This window comes from Sinohyriopsis cumingii, unplaced genomic scaffold (genome assembly GCF_028554795.1).
Source record: "Sinohyriopsis cumingii isolate HCF-2022 unplaced genomic scaffold, ASM2855479v2 utg001182l, whole genome shotgun sequence".
In the NCBI taxonomy this organism is placed as follows: Eukaryota; Metazoa; Mollusca; class Bivalvia; order Unionida; family Unionidae; genus Sinohyriopsis; species Sinohyriopsis cumingii.
Genome location: NW_028315970.1, coordinates 253,543 through 272,919, shown reverse-complemented (window position 1 = coordinate 272,919; position 19,377 = coordinate 253,543). Strand labels below are relative to the sequence as shown.

The window sequence follows — 19,377 nt, the reverse complement described above, 5'->3', positions numbered from 1 at the left end:
TTCAATAATACATTTATCGTTTGCCATAACAGGGAACTACCAACTGTGACCATATTTCTTTTTTCCAATCTGCAAAGTATCCAAAATACTCTCCATGCATACACTTTCACAGGGATGGATAAATCAGCTCATCAAGATGAAATTATTGTATTTGAATAAATAATTGTTGGAATAAAAGAATCTGTGAATTTCATCTTGTTCAATGACAGTCATATACTACAAATCCTCTAAGTGCAAAATAAAATTATTTTCTTGCCTAACGGAACTAAACACCATATCTTGAACATACAAAGTAATAGTAGAACTATAATGACAAACTATGGAACTTACACAGTAATTACCTATATAAAGATCGCGTCAATATTTGGTTATTTCAAAAAAGCACGTGGCAGTGGATTATTGTTAGATTATATAGAATATTGCAACAAAATTCATCTTGAGAAATGACAGTATGGTTAAAACAATATGTATGTAGTCAAAATTGACCAAGTATGGGCTCACGTTTTGAAACAGATTGTTTTAATGTTCATCTCTCCCAACATGCAAAACAATACAATTACAAAATTTTAAAAAAGCAAATGCAGACACACAAAAATAAAACATTTTGAGAAAAACTTTAAAAAGTACGCAAGTCGCTATGTGACATGAAGTGAAATAGAAATCTAAACTCAATCGAGAGGTTTATTTGTCACGAAAACTAGTCTTTAGATTTACAGGATAAGAAAAGTGTAAACATCCGGTCTCCTCCAAATCAATGCTTAATCGGTGTTTGACGAGACATAGTCTAATCTTAATTGGGTCATTTCAGTGAAAACATAACATAGAAAATAAAAAAGATAAAATGAAACACGTCCACGAGCAATTCTGAAATGTGATGTACAATCTTGTAAAACAAAAAGTGAAGTAGTCGTTAACAAAAAATATCACGTGATATAAAAATACATATCGTTCTGTTTGAAACAGTACATTCTGAACATAGAAAAATAAATGAAAAATAATAGGACTTCGTGTTTCGAATAGTGATTAGGTGGGCCATTATAAATTATGTTCATATTTGCCAAACTTGCAGCACGATGCATCATTGTAAGATCTTCATCAAAGGTGTTAACTTGCAAAGAAACATTCGTCTGAATGGACCTGTAAACTACCACGCAGAACGAAATGCAACGAGTGTAGCTATACCACCTTTGTTGTTGCATCAATCATTAGAAAAAATACCGTCTTTATTAAACTTCTCAAACAAAAGAGCTTCAACGTAGAAAGTACATTCTTGATAAAGTACTTTTTTGAATGTAAACGTCAGTCGGGGAATGCATTATATATTTGTAGTTGTGCTATGCTACCTAAGCACAGGGCACGTGGAAACTCATAATAAAACTACGCTTATTGGATTATAAAAAAGTAAATGAAGTAATATTACCAACATATTGGTATTCATTTTTAAAAAAATTATAATGAGAAATATTCAGGCAATACCAGATATAATTTTGTATCTAGAAAATACAATGACTTGAACTGGATGGGTTAATGCGAAAAAGAGGAAGAATAGTAAGCTTTTACATGAGATTCGAACTGGAGACCGCTGTCATATAATTTTCAAAAAGGTTCTTATGGCATATGACTTTACCAAGTACCCCCTGAAATGGTCATTAACGATGATAGCGTATTGTCTAATTATTATGTGCAGCAAATAGTAATCACTATCGGTATAGGCTAAATATTATTTTTAAACGTAAGTATCCTTCAATATGTTCGGAACAAGCCAGTAACTTAGTTTCTTTGGAAATTAAACAAAAAATGTGTTTATTGTTCAATATATCAAAATTGTTTAAATTTGTTAAAATATAATGCATAGATAATCATTACTATACACAATTTTATCTATGTCTGCAGTAATTTTAGCTGAAAAACGATAGGTGAGAGACAAGCATATAGATAATACCTATTTTGACAGTCCTGCACCATTTGTCTGCGATGACACCGTCTAATAGCAAAATCAGCACTAGTGAGGTACACCCGAAATAGAAAAGTACAGGTCTGTGGATCAGCATTATTCTTGTAATGTCAAACAAATTTAGCGTCCCGGAACAGTCTAGTCTAAGTAGCACGTGCGTACATGTTAGCTTTCGTTTCATTCACAAGCATGTATTTAGTTTCAGTTCTTTACTGCCTTAATAGTTTGAGTAGACGTTGTCTCTGTAATAGCACACAGTTCGTCAGATACTCCAAAACTGCGGTAGACACATTCAAATGCAATAATCAAGCTCGCAGCCCGTTCATGTATTTTGACTCCCCAGTCACCGGCAATATCCTACAGCGCGCTTTTCTAAAAATCATCAGACGGGTACGGTACTACGTCTCGTATATTGTATTATATGATATTTACATTGATATTGATCCTGGCAGTCAGCCACTGTTGTCCAAAGGCACACAATATTTCAATGACAAGGGCGTTACTAGCACACTGCAAATTGCAAATTACTGATGCAGCAAATAGTTATTGAATTACGAATACAATATGGTGACATTTGAAAAGGAAGGATGATGGATAGAGATTCAATAAAATTAACAGTGTTATACGTTGTTTGTAATAATGTTCAGCATACGTCATTGATTCATGCTATTAGGGCGAACATATTCAGAAAGGTGGAGAACCGATCTTCGAGTTGATGTGAATGTCAAAGAACTGCTCTTAGAAGCTGCTATTCATTGAGGCAGAATTCGTGGAATATGTTTATCACAGACAATTATGTCGCCCATCTTTACCTGAAACACAGACATCAATTATTTGATAAAACGATAATGTTACATATTCAGATTCTCGCCTCCCTAATGGCCATTGCACATCATTATATTTATTGATATTTTTATTTGTATTTGTGAATTTGTGCTTGAATACTGTAATTTGTTCCAGGAGAGAGAGAGAGAGAGAGAGAGAGAGAGAGTTATGGGTCGGTATTATCCGGCATATATTCCATTGTCACTGATGTTGTTCGTAATCTTCAGACTATGGCTCTTAATTAATAGCCGGTTTTTATCACCATGGTTACTATGAATTATAAAACATTGTGTATTTCTAGCGTGATTAAATTATTATTTTATGCCGAATATTATTAATTCAAACATTACGATGCTATCTGACAGCTGTTGGGGATTTGGAGTTTCTGAAAAATGTAAAGATGTTTTTGATTATATTTAAAACAGGAGTGTCATATATATTGCTTACAGGATACATATAATAGAGAGCACAGTGGGGTCATGAGTTGTTGTGTTTATTAACAACTTTGAGTATAATATATAATATAAAACCGATAATGATGGTAATTTAATTGCATTAGATATTCAAATTACAGAAAACGTCTGTTTAAATGATGCATATTTGACATATAATGACTGTCCAAAATTTTTCAAGAATATAAACGATCTTATATAGAAATATGAAAATTAGTCGGGTATTATATGGTTGTACTTGGTTCGAGATCCATAAGCACATTCATATAATTCTAATTTTGCTCTCCTTGATCCATTTAGAAGATTAAATAAGCCACAAAAAAACATGAAAGTATTAGCAAAGAAAAGCTTCGAATAGAGCAATTTTAAGTACAAAGTAAATTGAAAAGAAGAGATTGAGAAACCAACAAGATATTTTGTCAACTAGAATGAGAACCTATGTGAATAAAACAGTAAAATAAACATACGTTCGAAAACGAAATTATTACTGGTCAGTTTAATATTCAGTTCGTGGTAAAATTGTAGTAATGTAATCTGTATACTGAAGAAAACCTCGTATTGATATAGACTTCTAAGACTTTCTCAAAAACGATAAAATCCCAACTGTTGACCAAGAGCAGTCTTTAGGATAAGAGAGCAAGGGTACCAAAAAGATGTATTTGATTGTATAACTATTATGAAAGTCCAGAAACAGAATGGCTTGCAGTTGAATTTAAGTAAGTCGTTTGAATTGGCATTGGGAATTGTGTAGTCAGAAAAGTTAATGAAGTTTATTGAACTGGATCATACTAAACTGTTTTGAATACGACATTATTAACTGCATACCCAAGGAGGATAATCCAATGCAGTACCATAGGAACTGGCATCGAGTTTCTCTACTTAATGTTGTATACAAATAAGCTACTGAATATAATGCCAGAAGAATTTCGCCAGTACAAAATTAAATAATATCGGACAATCCAATTGGTTTTGTAAATGAAAGACAAATTGGTAAAAATACAAGGATCGTATATGACATTATTCAAACTAGAGAAGAATTACAAATTTCGTGTGCATTATTAATAATCGATTTTGAAAAAGCATTTGATATTTTCTCATGGAAATTTATTCGTAATGTTCTGAGTTTTCAAAATTGTGGATCAAGCATAAGACAGTGGGCCAAAATCTTTTATTATAATATATAATCGGCAGTTTTACAAACTGTGTTCCTTTCAGAATTTTCCAAATGTTCAGCGGATGTAGACGGGCTGTTCCAATATCCACATACATCTTCTTAGTATATGCATACACGATGGCTGCACTATTAAAGAATAATAAAAATATAAAAGCTATCGAGTTAAAAGAAACATAATATGCACTGTTACAGTTTGAAGAGGATACAAATTTAATTCTTAATGGTTCGTTTGAATCGTACGAAAGCTATATTGAAACATTGAACATCCTTACAAAGATACTAGTACTGTAAATGAGACAAAACGAGAGCGGTTTGGACAAGAAGCAAGACGTACAGAGCCTTAGAATTTCAACAAAAGTTAAAATTACAGTGGGTGACGAAATTTACATAATTGGTCTTATGGTTTTCAGTGGATTTTATATAACAATGTATACAAGTATTTTGAAAATAAAATAAAAGTTATTAAAAGTTAATTAGGCTACTGGGAAAATTGACCCTTAACACCATTTGGTATAATAACAATTCTGAAAACACTATGTCAAAGCTTAATCACTTGTTTATCTCGCTGCAAAATTGAATCAAGGAATTAAATAGAGTATAATTCACCTCTATATATAAAGGTCAAAAGTATACTAGCTTTTAAAATAACATGGATTCGTTTAGGTCTTCCACTGCAAATTGGTCAACGAATGTGTGTGTGTGTTATTTGGATTTTTAACGTTGCTGTAACAATGTTTCAGTCATATTGCTACGATGTCTGCAGTGTGGCAGTTTATAATGATGTCTAGCACTGGGGCATCATGCCGCAAACATGTAGCATGATGTCCCACCCAGTCACATTATTCTGACACCAGGCCGACGAGTCCTAACACTGACCTCTTAATGCTACGCGCCAAGCGAGGCAGCTGTTAGTACCATTTTTGTAAGTCTTTGGTATGACTCGGTCGAGGATCGAACCCACGACCTCTCGCATCCGAGGCGGACGCTCTAACCACTAGTTTTGAGTTTTTGTTAGGTCATAAAAATGGGATGTTTTACTTGCTTTCAAAATGTTAAGATAGAAAAGTATATTGTGGACAGCAGGAGCTCTAATGGAAACAAATGTATGCATGTACGCCTTATAAACGTGAACAAGGTACCAATTTTCCATAGTCCCTTTCGGTAACTTCATTATTGGTCCCTTCTATCCGAGCTCTATAGCGTATGCTGGTTATGCTAGCAGTATTTCCGGTAGGTATTGCCGCCGGTCAACATTCATTGATTGCAAAACAGACAGAAGTGAATGAAATTATAGATCTAGCCATGGGTAAACTTTCAAATGAAATATTTGTATTGACTTAGAAATCCATAATCCATAACGACATCTGTTATGTTATGTAAATCTACGCAATCCCAAATTATATCCCGGATATTTCATTGTTATAGTAGTAGTAGTTATAGGCTATTAAACAAAATTAGGAAAATATTTAAATGAAAATGTGTTGGGTGCAAAAGATAATTTTATTTGTGCATCTCAATGCAAATATTTTTCATCATGCTCAACATGTTGAAATAAACTAGTTGAAACATAATAAATGTAAAGGTCTAATTACTGTAGAAACAGCCATGTAAAGTTTTGCAAACACAACAGTGTTTCTGTTTTATTTGTTTCTCCTGTCGATGTTTGGTATTTGCCTTTGAAAAAGACTCATGAAGAGTCGAATCCGCTCAAAATAGTTAGATACTAGTTTTGCACTGTGTGGTGTCAGTGTAATGAATATATATATATATATATATATATATATATATATATATATATATATATATATTAGTTTAGGGACAAAATATGTTTGCTTATAGAAGGAGTCAACACAGAAATATTTGCGAAGGGACACTTGCAGAATAAATTTAAACCCTAAATATAAATACAAGTATACTGCAGTAAAATACAAAAAATTAAAGTTGATGGAATAATAACGTGCATATTTTGATTGTCTTGCGCTGCTGGTCTGCAACAACGGCGTGGTAAAGTCAAATGACCACAAGTAATGCACATCCAAGCAATGATTAAATAATACTAAGATCCGAGTCAAAATTGTATCTTATATAGCTATTGTGTCCAGTTTAGCCTATCGAGTGCATCTTAGTAAAGAAACCAATGCCAGTTTACCACCTACAAGTGACTTCATTATGCAATATGTCTCTATTATTTGTAATATGTCACCATGATCATACTATTATTTCATTGTTTCTTTGATAAACTCTTTTTGTCTATTTATAATTATAGACTCCTTCCGTGACAATGCATATTCCAGGAATCTAGCTTGAAATGTAATTGTCAAGCTGACAAAAAATCGATAAACGTTAACCGCTGTCGCTGACTTTGTGCTTCTGGACAAAAATAATGCACTCCGATCTAATCTAATTGATCAACTTCCTGCTTCAATTATAGATACTTCACATAAATGAGTTTCCTATTAGCCGCGTAAATCTCAAGTCAAAACCTGCTATGAGGCGATCCTTTGAATTCGATAAGTTTTGTGCAGTTACCAGAACAGCATGTACATTCCTCAGATTCGATGATATAGTACAGCTTCGAAAGTTAATATCATCCTATTTATACCAGTCTCAATGAACAATCCATTCTTCCTATTTATACCAGTCTCAATTTACAAGCCATTCTATAATTGAACGACACTCGTGTTTACCGGTAACACTTAGATTGATGTTGACCCGAATGACAGCATATTATTTAGACTAGCAATATCATTACATTCTCACAACATAAAATTCCAGGAAATATTCTTGACCTTCGACTCAAAACAACAGTAAATTAAAACGCGACATTTATCATTTTCCACGAACTGAATGATTGGATGATGAAGAAAATTGTGCATAACTTATGAGGAAAAGATTAGAAAGATTTCGTGATGGAAAGTATGAGCAGCCTAGGATTCAAAACACACAAAAAAATGAATTAGCATATCCTGTGTCCCAAATAACTCTGATAATATATTTCCTAGATTGAAACGATAAAGGGGAATGCATACTGTTTTCATGATGGTTTGAAACTATTTTGAACGATTATATTATTGTTTTCTATACCGACGCGAAGCACATTTGCATATTATGTAACAAATTTCAAAATTCCGTTGGGGATTGAACATTGTAATGAATGAATGTAAACTAACTTACCAATATAATCAGTATTGATAACCGTAGAAATAAAGTAAAATTGTTGAATTTCATGTCTCATGTTACATATGTGCTTCATGATATTTTCCTGTAGAAATAAAATTGTGTTGACTTAAGAACTTAAATGATTTATTGATCTGACATCTTGGATGTGTAAAATACAGACTGAAAGAACAACAATTACTAATAATATTACTGCCGCTACTACTATTTCTATTACTAGTAGTAGTAGTAGTGGCAGTAGTGGTAAGAAACCTTATGCAATTAGGCAACTGACTCAGGAAAATAATGTTTGTTAATGATGCAGTTGCCGTAGCAGATTAATAGGTTCTAAGACGGAATCTTTTATTTTACATGGAAGTCTCAACAGTGGCATTTAGACCAATTTCAATATGATAAAATGGTACTGGAGTTTCACGTAGGAGGAAACTTATTTCAAAAGAGAGCAATATTAAATAAATTTACCCCACGCCATCTTAGTGGATCAGAATGGACTTCGTGCCATTTATGAGGAGCTATTTCTCTTTCCCGCCATATTTAGGAATGCAAAAGATATCGTGTCATGTTATGGGAGCATTTCTTACCCCCACCCGTTTTGTGCCATTTCTTTCCTGACTATCTTTTGGGCGCTATCTGGCTGGGGACAAATAGATTTCTCGCTATTTCTAATGAATATTTTGATACCACCTTCATAACAAATTTGCAAACAGTCATGGTTATAGTGAGTATTTATAAATATATAACGTGTATACCTTCTCTGCAAATTAACATAGGTATAGAGTAAAGTAATTTTAATGGTTTTATGAAAACTTCTAGCCTTGAGAAGATTGCGCATGAGAATTTTAAAATAATATGTGTGAATGTTTATTTGAACGGCCTCAAGGAAGGCATCAATACACAAAGATGTTTCATTCATGATTAACAGTGCTAGATTAGCAGCATAGATGACGATACTGCCCGTCATGCTTCATTTTTGAGGCAACTTTATGTATTAATATGGCGATACTTTTGTTGTACAACGGATATTTCTGTTACATTTTGGTTGGAACAATGATCTCATGCTAACACAGCAGGGATGAATATAACGGCCTTCCAATAACTGGCCTGAAAAATGTCTCTGCTGAGACTGGTGACAAAATACATCACAGATGGTCCAATTATATAATTTCTCAATTTTTCAGCATAATCATTTACCTGTTATAACCGCGTGAAACGAACCTCCATAGTTCAGTAGATTTTAAGGAAAATAATTGTATTGTATCACTTCCTCTTATCAAACGTGGCTTGTACTACTAATTGTATGCCATATATAGAATGACTCAAGAGAACTTTGCTTGCTCTTATATAAGTTTTGAATGTCTACCTCGTCTTACAAACAACTTCTACTGAATAATGTCTGAGTTTCTCTGATTTTCTAACTTGGGACAAAACTTATATAATTATCTTGAATGGTTCAATGATAGATATATCGAGACATTTGATACTGAATGCCTAATGTGTTTTTATTGCATGTGATAGAATTAATTAGTTTGAAAAGAATAGCCTTCAAGGAAAAAAGCATTTGAGATGAACGATTTCATGAAATAGTGAGAAGGAGCGAATATTTTGAATATATAAACTTGCACACCATTTACAACAGTGTGGGCAAATTCATATAGATGAATTACCATTGACACAAGGTCCAATATTATACTTATGACAGTACAAGAGAGAGATTAATCAAAATATATAAAAAAAACTGAGCTACAGTCTATTTTTGTATGTCCATTTTTGGTCATTGATTAAGAAGCTCATACTTTCCGAGATGGTGTGCGTGTTTGAAATTCACGCGAATATGTATCCATGGTTTTCTAATCAAGTAGATATTGATCGCATTATATGCCTCTCAGAAAAAAACTGCATGAAGCGAACTGAAAAAGAGAACTGTGAAAAATGAATGTTTCTGATATATCTAACTGCATCTACTTAAAATAACTGAAACATTTCTCAAAATTACTGCTCATACACCACATTTTGAGAACGTATAACATAGCTACTTCCGGTAAATAATGATCCCTATCCCATCTATACGTGGTCAGTAAATGTTCTTGAAAGTGACATTTTTGCAAACGACCTGTTTAAAACAAAATCGTTTTGACACATAAAACAACTCTTTTTGAATGTTTCCCCAAATTGTTTGTTTGAAACTAATTTTTTTTTCAATAATACGTTAATCGTACTTTGGTCTACTATATTCATCTGTTAAGTTGGGGAATGAATCTTTCTTCTACATAATCACATGGCTTCCATCAATGAATGATATAAACTGAAAACAAGGTATGACAACGTTTTATTAAACAAGCTATGAAAAAGGTAAATATGTAAGAGATGCTTCCTTGATTGTCCATTCTAACGTAACAACTTGTCTAGAGAATAGTACGAAAAATGTAACTAAAGTGGCTGGTATTATGCGAGTAGATTCAAAGTTAAGATATTATTGGTACATTTACCTCCTTGTATCAGTAAGGACGGAAACTTTTTGTGGTCACACAACAGTGTTGGAATAAAAGAAGTACAACAACTGCAAACGACAGTGACATTCTTGAGCACCGTAGAGACGAATAGAAATGGGCAGAAAATAGCATTCGTGTGCAATGAAAATTTTACTGTAATCCTTGATATACTATCTCATGCATGAAATTTGGTTCGCTTATTGTCAACAAAATGCTGATAAACCACAGTAACTCTCTTCGTAGGAGGACGGAAATTAAATAATATTCCTGTGGGAATAGTTTAACGACCTTTACCAATATTTCCAGGCTTTGGGTTTTTGCTGCTGATAATCATGTTAAATTTGTAAGAACTACGTTTCTATATGTCCTCTCTACAATTACATTACACAAACTTGATTGGTATAGAAGACATTGTGTCGTTGTCATCTAGTATCCTCAAGGTATTACATTTCAGCTGTTTTTTTAATCGCTTTTTCGCGTCCAAAACGACGAGTATTACTCACTCCAAACGTGCACATTATGTGGCTATTACGCAAATCAGCTATCGGAGTTAGGCATGCTAATCCTTTATTTTCAATTAGATATGAATAAACCAAGTTACATTGTAATGAAAGGGAAAACAGTAAAGTTAGTACAGTTTCTGCCAAATATGACTGATGTCTAGAGGTTAAATCTAAATGTTTTCTCTAGTTGTCAGTTGTGACCTCTATGTTGGCTGATGTCCATTCAAGTTTAAGCAACAACGTCACGGATATATAAAAGTCGACGTAGGTTCTTTTTCCTCCAGCTTACCCAATGTTTAATATGGCTATCATCCTGCAAAAGCACACTTGCCTATTTGTGTAATCAGTCGAAAATGCAAACCGTTTCATGGAAACACTCACTATTTCTAAAACAAGTTGTCGTTTACTATTGGACTCAGTTGCAATCGTGATGTAATTACATATCAGAGTACAACAAAACTGTACGTTAATGTCTTATATACTCCAAAACGTTTCTCATCATTCCTATGTAATTATAAAAACAGAACATTGAAACAAAACATTGTGATGATATATTTCTTCGACAGATGACACGAAAACAAAATAACGATGAACAACGGCACCTGCGTCTCAGGAGACAAATGATAGACCCGGCTATGGATTTTTCTGATACAATAATGTGATATAAAATATATCGTAATTTAATACTTCTAAATTCTCCCAGAGTTTAGCACATATGGTATCTGCCGAGGTGTTACGCAATATTTTATGAATGCTTAATACATTAGTTGGCGCCCATATAATGACTCAACAGTTTCAATTCTGTTTTCTTATCTCAGAAACGTGTAAATTCCCAAATCCCACATCGCAATTTAAACCAATACTATAGTGTTTTGTGCCATACTAAACGTATAATACATTATTATTGAGTGCAGAGTAAAGTGGAAAGTGACATGCTTTTAACACAAACTGCGATACATTTCCAGGCATTTTAGGTTTTCGAAAATATATCGCGTTTATACAGGAGGCACCATTGGCATCTTATAGTTGAACATGGCTGAAACTATAGTCATCTCGCAAGAGACATTCATCATACTCGTCAGTATAATCAAACTTTAAAGACATTACATAAATCAATAAACGACTGAGTATGCAATGCATGCATGTAAGTATATACAATGATGAAACATAATTGAGCAAATTACAGCTAATATAATACAAGTGGAATACAATGTTGTCATGACATTAAATATAGTAATATTTTTCTCAGGTGTTAAAGCATAATTGCAAACAGTAATTCAAAATTTAAAATCTTAATATAATTCACGATTCATGGATTTGTTGTTATTTTCTATCCTTGTGACACGATTGCGTGTTGGTTGCATGTTTTCCGTCGTCGCTTGCGGTTAGAAGTTGAAGCTTGAATTTGTTCCCTAAGACAATAATTCAAAACATTAATCGACGTGCAAGATTGGGAACATTGTAATAGACCAATTTGACCTCTTGTATGTCCGTTAGAGACTACTAATGGGTACAGTGTCTCTGGCATGGAATGCGTTCAGAAGTGATGTTCAACTGAGAATGTCGTGGACCTTTAAAATAATTAGGATCGTATAATAAAGAGTGCTGTATTTTCTAAAAGATTTCATACATGCATACATACATGCATGCATACATACATGCATGCACACATTCCTATATACGGGCCCCGAGTGGCCTAGTGGTCTAAAGCGCTCACCGTTCCGGATCACTGCCACCTCACCAATGGGTTGGTTCGATTAACAGGCTAGGCTAACGTAAGTACGTGAGAAAGCTTGCCTGTAGCTAATCGTGCTTCGGTGGTTCTCCTCAGAGTTATCCAGTGTTCTTCCTCCTCCAGTTATACTGGCCTTCACGTATAGCCTATCTTGTGCTGAAAAATGGCGTTAAACTCTACAAAAACAACAACATACTTTCATAATAAATACCTACATAAATACCTACGTACCTAAATACCTACCTACCTAAATACCTACCTACGTTCCTACCTACGCACGTACGTACGTACGTACCTACCAAATTACCTACATACCTACAAACCTACATACATACATACACATGTATTGTAGCATTGTAATTTATTACCATTGTCACTGTAACACACGGCAGTTTTAAATTGATGTTTATGGTTTTGCGCCGCGTTAAATCTTTAACATGTTTAACGAAGCTCACTCATAAAGGAAACCAGAAATGAAACTTTTCCTTGTATGTGTGGAATTCTCTGCAAATTTTAATTCGACTGTAATGTTTTTAAATTAAATATGGTAGGTGGGTAGTGATTATATTGCGCGGAAGATACCACGAAAACTGCTGAGATTTTTTAGAGTTTTAATGAGACGACATATCACGTGGTCCCGTGACAAAATACTAGCCAGTCCTCGAAAACAAACAGAAACATGGCGTGCGAGACGGACATGAGGAGACACGATTTGGTTTGCACATTCAAAAGTTGAATCTGCTTCCGAGATACGCTCATAACTATACATGTTGAACTGTGTGCTAACAATATGTTTAAAACCTGAAAGCAGAAAAGTACAACAGTAAGAAGGTGCTCATATTTCATATTTTGGAATTTGAAAACAGCAATGTAATTTTAAAATAAATACTTCTATATTGTGTGCTTTGCAAACATGTAATAAAGACTGAGTGATAGCGCCCGATGCAAACATTTAAAATTTATCACCATGCAACAAATTCATTTAAGAAGGCTGGGGTTCAATTGTTTTATATGTAAATGATATATTCATTAAATACCCCCAACACGCACAAACAAATACCTCATAGTGATTATTATCTTGAAAATAGACATCCAACACTGAAACACCGAGAAGCAATACTGAATTCTGGGCGAATAGACTAGAACAGGGACCAACATGTGTGTGAAACAACATCCATTACCGGGGAGGAGTAAAAGGCATTGAGAATGGTTTTCATCGGTCGTAACATAATCATTAGTTTTTCACACCCCCCCCCCCACAAATCTGCAAAGCAGAAATCATAAGTAATTAATTCAAACATTAAGAAGCTTCCTTCTTATGATTCAATTACATGTTATTTTACACACAAGCTACAGTTAGCGTATTTGCAAATCTGATAATATATTCAGTGTTTCAGTGTCGGATTACCAAATAGGCAGAGTAGGCACCGGCCTATGGTCCCCGCGACAACGGATCAAAATAATATTGATAAAACATATTAGAAGATCATTGTTGAGGGGATCCCCAAGATTTAGACTGCCTAAGGGCCTAAGGGACTCCATAGGGTTTAATCGGCCACTGAATGTATATGTCTGGTATAATAGTTTATGTACTGTACTGGTCAGTGCTCATATAAATGTATTTAGGCACAGGCCCCGGGCTGGTAGCTTAAATAAACTCACAATCCCTGACTGAAATGTCACAAGCCCGGACAGTTCATACCTGTCAACTGTCAAGCTGGGAGAAAAACATACCGACTTTGGGGTTATTTCCACACCTACCTCCCGAGCTCGTAATACGTCTCGATGTTTCGCAGAGAACTCCCGATTATTATATTGTCTGTCAATTTTAATGTCTCAGAAGAAAAAATATACATAAATATATATAACGTCTACAATCCACATATGCCATATTCTATTTTATCACTTGTGAATATTGTAGTGACGAAATCAATGCCGGAGTTAGTCGTAAGATAAACGATCTAGAGCTTATGACCTCTCAGTCTGAACTCACAGTCTGAAGGAATGCTTGGCAACATTGGCAACCAAGGCAGCTCGTAAGAGCGCACCACAAGAGAGAGAAAGAATATATTAGTATTACACCATATTTTCACTTCACCTTTTAATTTTTTGCTTGTTAGATCACATTTGTGATCTTTTTTCATTTAAATACCTTTACATTTATTTATTTACATTGATTTTCGTATGTTTTGTTTAGCAATTAGCAAGTTACATTCCATTTGAAGCAATCTGTATTTTCGTTACAGAGTGTTTTTGCCTAGATGATACATAGTTTTACGCAGCAGCGTGAAACCAAATGAGCGAAAATCACATTGCTCACTAGGATTAACTGACAAATATTTTGATCACCGTCTTGATCCATTCCATCAATTAATCCTTTTCTAATATTTAATTTTGTATTTTGTATTGTTGTCTGCAGTATAGCGGTCTGTATTTTCTGCTACAGTGCGCTGTATTTTGATAACACTTTGGAAATTTTTCCCAATTAGTAACATGGCCCAGGGACAAAAAACAATGTATAAAGGGGCTAGACTAGACCAATACTTTGACGTAAAAGTAGAGAAAGGGAACGGTAGAGATATTCTAATAGCCCCCGCCCTAAAGGATGTCAGTTGATGGATTTCGGGGCAGTAGCAGAATGCCCCCGACAATCAGACATTGTCACCGCTTTTAAAGCGAAGGGAGTACCAATCAAAGAGATAGAGGGGATACAAAATGGATGGCGAAATAGGTTCATTATCTACCCCACACATTTTGATACTCCTATATTAGTCGTGATTCAAATAGAAATAAAGGGGCTGGGTAGAGGACGAAATTGACAGAACGACTGACCTAACAACTAGCGACAAAATATACATGACTGAAATGATAAACTTAATAAATAAACACAAATTGCATGACATTTATAGAAAACTTAATATACTAAAGAGAGAATTCACTTTTAATTATAAACAAAATCAATCAAGCAGAATTGACAGATTTTACGGGAACTTTTATGATTCATTAACTTATATAAACACAACCAAAAACTATGGACCTAAAATTAAAAAAAGAGAAAAATGAGGGTCAGGACAATGGAAACTAAAATACAAAATTTTAAATGAAAAAAAATATATAGAAATAAAAAAAAGAAATCGAGACTTTTAAAACTGAAGAAACTATAAATATAATAAATGAATGGGATGGTTTAAGAAAATAATAAAAAGAAAATCAATTCAATACTCCAACAGAAGGGCAGAAAAACAAAGAAAGAAGAAAGACAAAAACGAACTCAAATTAACTTTAAGTAAGACAACAAACAACGACGAAAAAAGCAACTGACATATAAAATCAAAATCACTGAAGAAGACGAAAATCAGGAGAGAATAATAAGGGCGGGAAAATTCACAGAGATCTACAACAAAGCAAATAACTTATATAAAAGAGAAGAATTTAGAAAAAGGACTGATACATTCTTAAATAAAATAAAAATAAACAATGTAACCCACACGACAAAAGAAGACATTTTAAATAGTATTTTTCTATATTACAAAGAACTATACACTACACAGAATATAGAATTCAACACAATCGACAGCTATTTAAAAAATGTTGACTGTGAGATGACATCACCAGAACATAGAGACCAATGTGACGATGTCGTCTCAGATGAAGAAATCATAAAGAACATAGCTACACTCACTAAGAGAAAATCGTTATTGAAAGATGGATTCACCGTGGAATTCTACCAAACATTCCACGGTGAACTAACGCCGATCTTGAACGCTTTTTTACAGTAATATAATTTTAAGTAAAAGGAAAATGACTAAATTTATGATAGTGGGGGTTATTACAATTTTACATAAAGGGAAAGGGGATAGAGACGAGATTGAAAACTGGAGACCTATATCACTTCTAAATACGGATTATAACATTTTAAGTGGGATACTAACAAATAGAGTAAAGGGTGGGATAAACAAAATAATTAATGCAAACCAAATCTGTGGGGGAAAAGGGAGAGATATAAAAATAATATTTTAAACATTAAAACCATAATAGACTACATATATGAAACAGGTACGAAGGGTGCTATGGTACTCTTTGACCAGGAGAAAGCTTTTGACCGATTAGAACAAAACTATATACAGAATGTACTAAAAAAAATGGCTTCGGACCGAATTTCCGAAAATGGACTGACGTCCTATACACATGGATAACTTAATGTGTACAGGGAAACGGAAAATGCACGAAAGAATTTGAAATACAACAATCAGTGAGACAAGGATGTCCACTATCAATGATATTATACGTAATGCCAATAGAAATCCTAAGTCATAAGATAAGAAACAACTCAGAAATACAAGGCAAACAAATACCAAACCTACAAAAAGAAGTAAAAATGCTCCAACATGCAGATGATTGCACCAACTTTATAAGAGAGGGAAAATGCTATAGACATCTAGAAGAAGAATTCGAAAAATATGGTAAAGCGTCGGGTTAAAAAATAAATCACAACAAGACTGAAATCTTAAAAATAGGTAACTGGAGAGGCAACCATCCTGGGTTTATCCCACCCACCCACCTACTGAGAGATACGGTGAAGGCTTTGGGGGTTTACTTTGGCAAAAAGGAAACTGTAGAAAACTATAAACATATTATCAGCAAAATAAGAGAAAATGTGAAAATCTGGGCCATGGCGCCAGTATGTATCATGGAGCGGGCAAAAGTGGCCAAGACATATTTTGTATTCCAATATCAACTATATAATTAAATCAATAGACATGGATACCAACATTTTAAATAAGATGGACAACGAAATAATAAGACTACATTTGGAATCACTAAAAGCATTATATAAAAAAGAGACTATATAGAGCCAAAAGTAGAGGGGGCTTGGGTCTGCCGAGCCCCCCACTACTAAAATTAACAAACATAATTAATAGATTAAAAATGTGCAACCAGACCCTGTTACAGCGTGGGAAGCACTGTACATCTACTAGTTCGGCTTCACTCTGAGACGCCGACCAGAGATATACAAAAATAATAAATTAAAAAAAAAATTCGAAGTGCCGCGTAAATTCAAATATATAAGAGAAATACTTTAAATTATAGGGACAAAACAGAGCATTCGAAATTAAAAATAAGTAAAAGCAATGCTTGGATTTGAGAGGAAGTAACCAAAAAAGATAAAATGCAGTGTAGAGCAGGACAACTGGGGGATAAACTGGACACAAACTTGGAAAAACTGGGAAAAAATAAGATCCGTAAAAACACAAAGCATTATTTTTAAATATCTGCATAACGCCCGGATTACAGGCGAAGAAGCAATCAAACGTCGTATGATTAGAATAATACCGAAATGCCCTTTATGCAAAACAGCAAACTTCACCAAACTACATACGATTGCCCAATGCGATAAAACAAAAAACAATAGGATAATGCTAATAATGGAAATTTGTAAAAAGTATAAGTATAATAAAAACAATATTTTATATATAGATGTAGACTATGAAAACAAAATCGTCTTAAAAATAATAGACTACATAGTAACAACAATGATATCCTATGGACAGGTGATACAGATCTTCAAATAATAAATATATTACACAAAATTTGAATATAAATTGCAATATGAAACCAATACGTCTTACTACAAACATATGCTTACATTTAGTTTGATATAACACATTCTTAGTTGGTTTCTTTTTGTGGGGGGGGGGGAGATGGGGGAGGGACTCGGTAATACCGACCAATGTGGGGACGGGTAACGCAAATGCGAGCTGAAGCCCTGCCCCCATCTCTCACCCCTCAGCATCCATATTTCAAAGAATAAAAGGAATTTTTTTTTAAAAATTAAATCTTTTCTTTGAAGTTTAAATTTTAAAATTAATTTTTTTTTTCTTCTTCTCATTAAGCCATACAGAGTAAGGGATACAGGGAACCCCTTTGTGGGTGAAGTAAGTTGCATAGACGTCGCAGGTCTAAGTCACAAGGCGCTACGCGAAGTGGACAGGCCTGCGAAATAGCAACAGAAAAACCCACACGGATGAAATGGACAAACAGAACAGAAACAACGGAAAATATAATTACAAATAAAGAAGTAACAATACTCATATAGAACTAACACCAAATATACAAAGAAAAACGTTTTGGAAATTGTATTTATACTTTTAATAAATAAAGGAGAGAGCTTTATTTCGCTAAAGGCGAAACATTCAGAAATAAAGAAAATTGTGGATCCTTCCCCGGATAAAGCCTCTCATTCTAAATTAAAGAAATAGCGAGAAAACGACACACAATGATCACTCAATTAAAACAATAAGTTTCTTTTTAAAACTATTATATATCACACCGTTTTCTCGACCAAAACTCAAACAACTCAATTATAATATTTAAATAAATAAAAATGAATTATTACTAAACAACCATTTTATAAGTATACGAGAAGACAACTGGGGAAAAAATTTGATTATGGCTGCCGTCCCAACATAGAAACATATAACACACATACATATAGCAAACACATATAGCATACAAGGGACTTAGGGATCTCTGGCAAAGATCACCAAGCAAACAAGGGAAGGAATTTCGACACTGGGGTTATAACCAAGTGTCGGATGAACAACCCTATAGCTCACACTAGGGATTAAATACCGCATAAAAAATGTTATGTAAATATATATATATATATATATATATATATATATATATATATATATATATATATATATATATATTTGATAAAAATTCTATTATAAATAATACAAACAAATACACCTTTAGGGGATACAAAAACACAAAACAACTTTTAATTTTTTTTAAACGGGGGGGGGGGGCGGGAGGGCATCTGTCTGGTGACCCCCCCAAAGAAAAGTAATATGTCCTAATGTTTCGCAGAGACCTCCCGATTATTATATTTTCTGTCAATTTTAATGTCTCAGAAGAAGAAAAATAAACGTACATATATATATATATATATATATATATATATATATATATATATATATATATATATATATATATATATATATATATATATATATATATATAACGTATGCAATCCACATATGCCATATTTTATCACTTGTG

General features: G+C 33.6%; 1 protein-coding gene across 1 annotated transcript in view; it reads right to left on the bottom strand.

The window, feature by feature from the left end:
* Positions 1-2,321, bottom strand: part of LOC149772735 (glutamate receptor 3-like) — a 109,952-nt gene extending 107,631 nt beyond the window's left edge. The window contains exon 1 of the mRNA XM_089947405.1: positions 1,943-2,321. Within this exon, the coding sequence (XP_089803531.1) occupies positions 1,943-2,135 (193 nt within the window). The 5' untranslated portion in view covers positions 2,136-2,321. The remainder of the gene's footprint in view (positions 1-1,942) is intronic.
* Between the last annotated feature and the right edge of the window lie 17,056 nt (positions 2,322-19,377).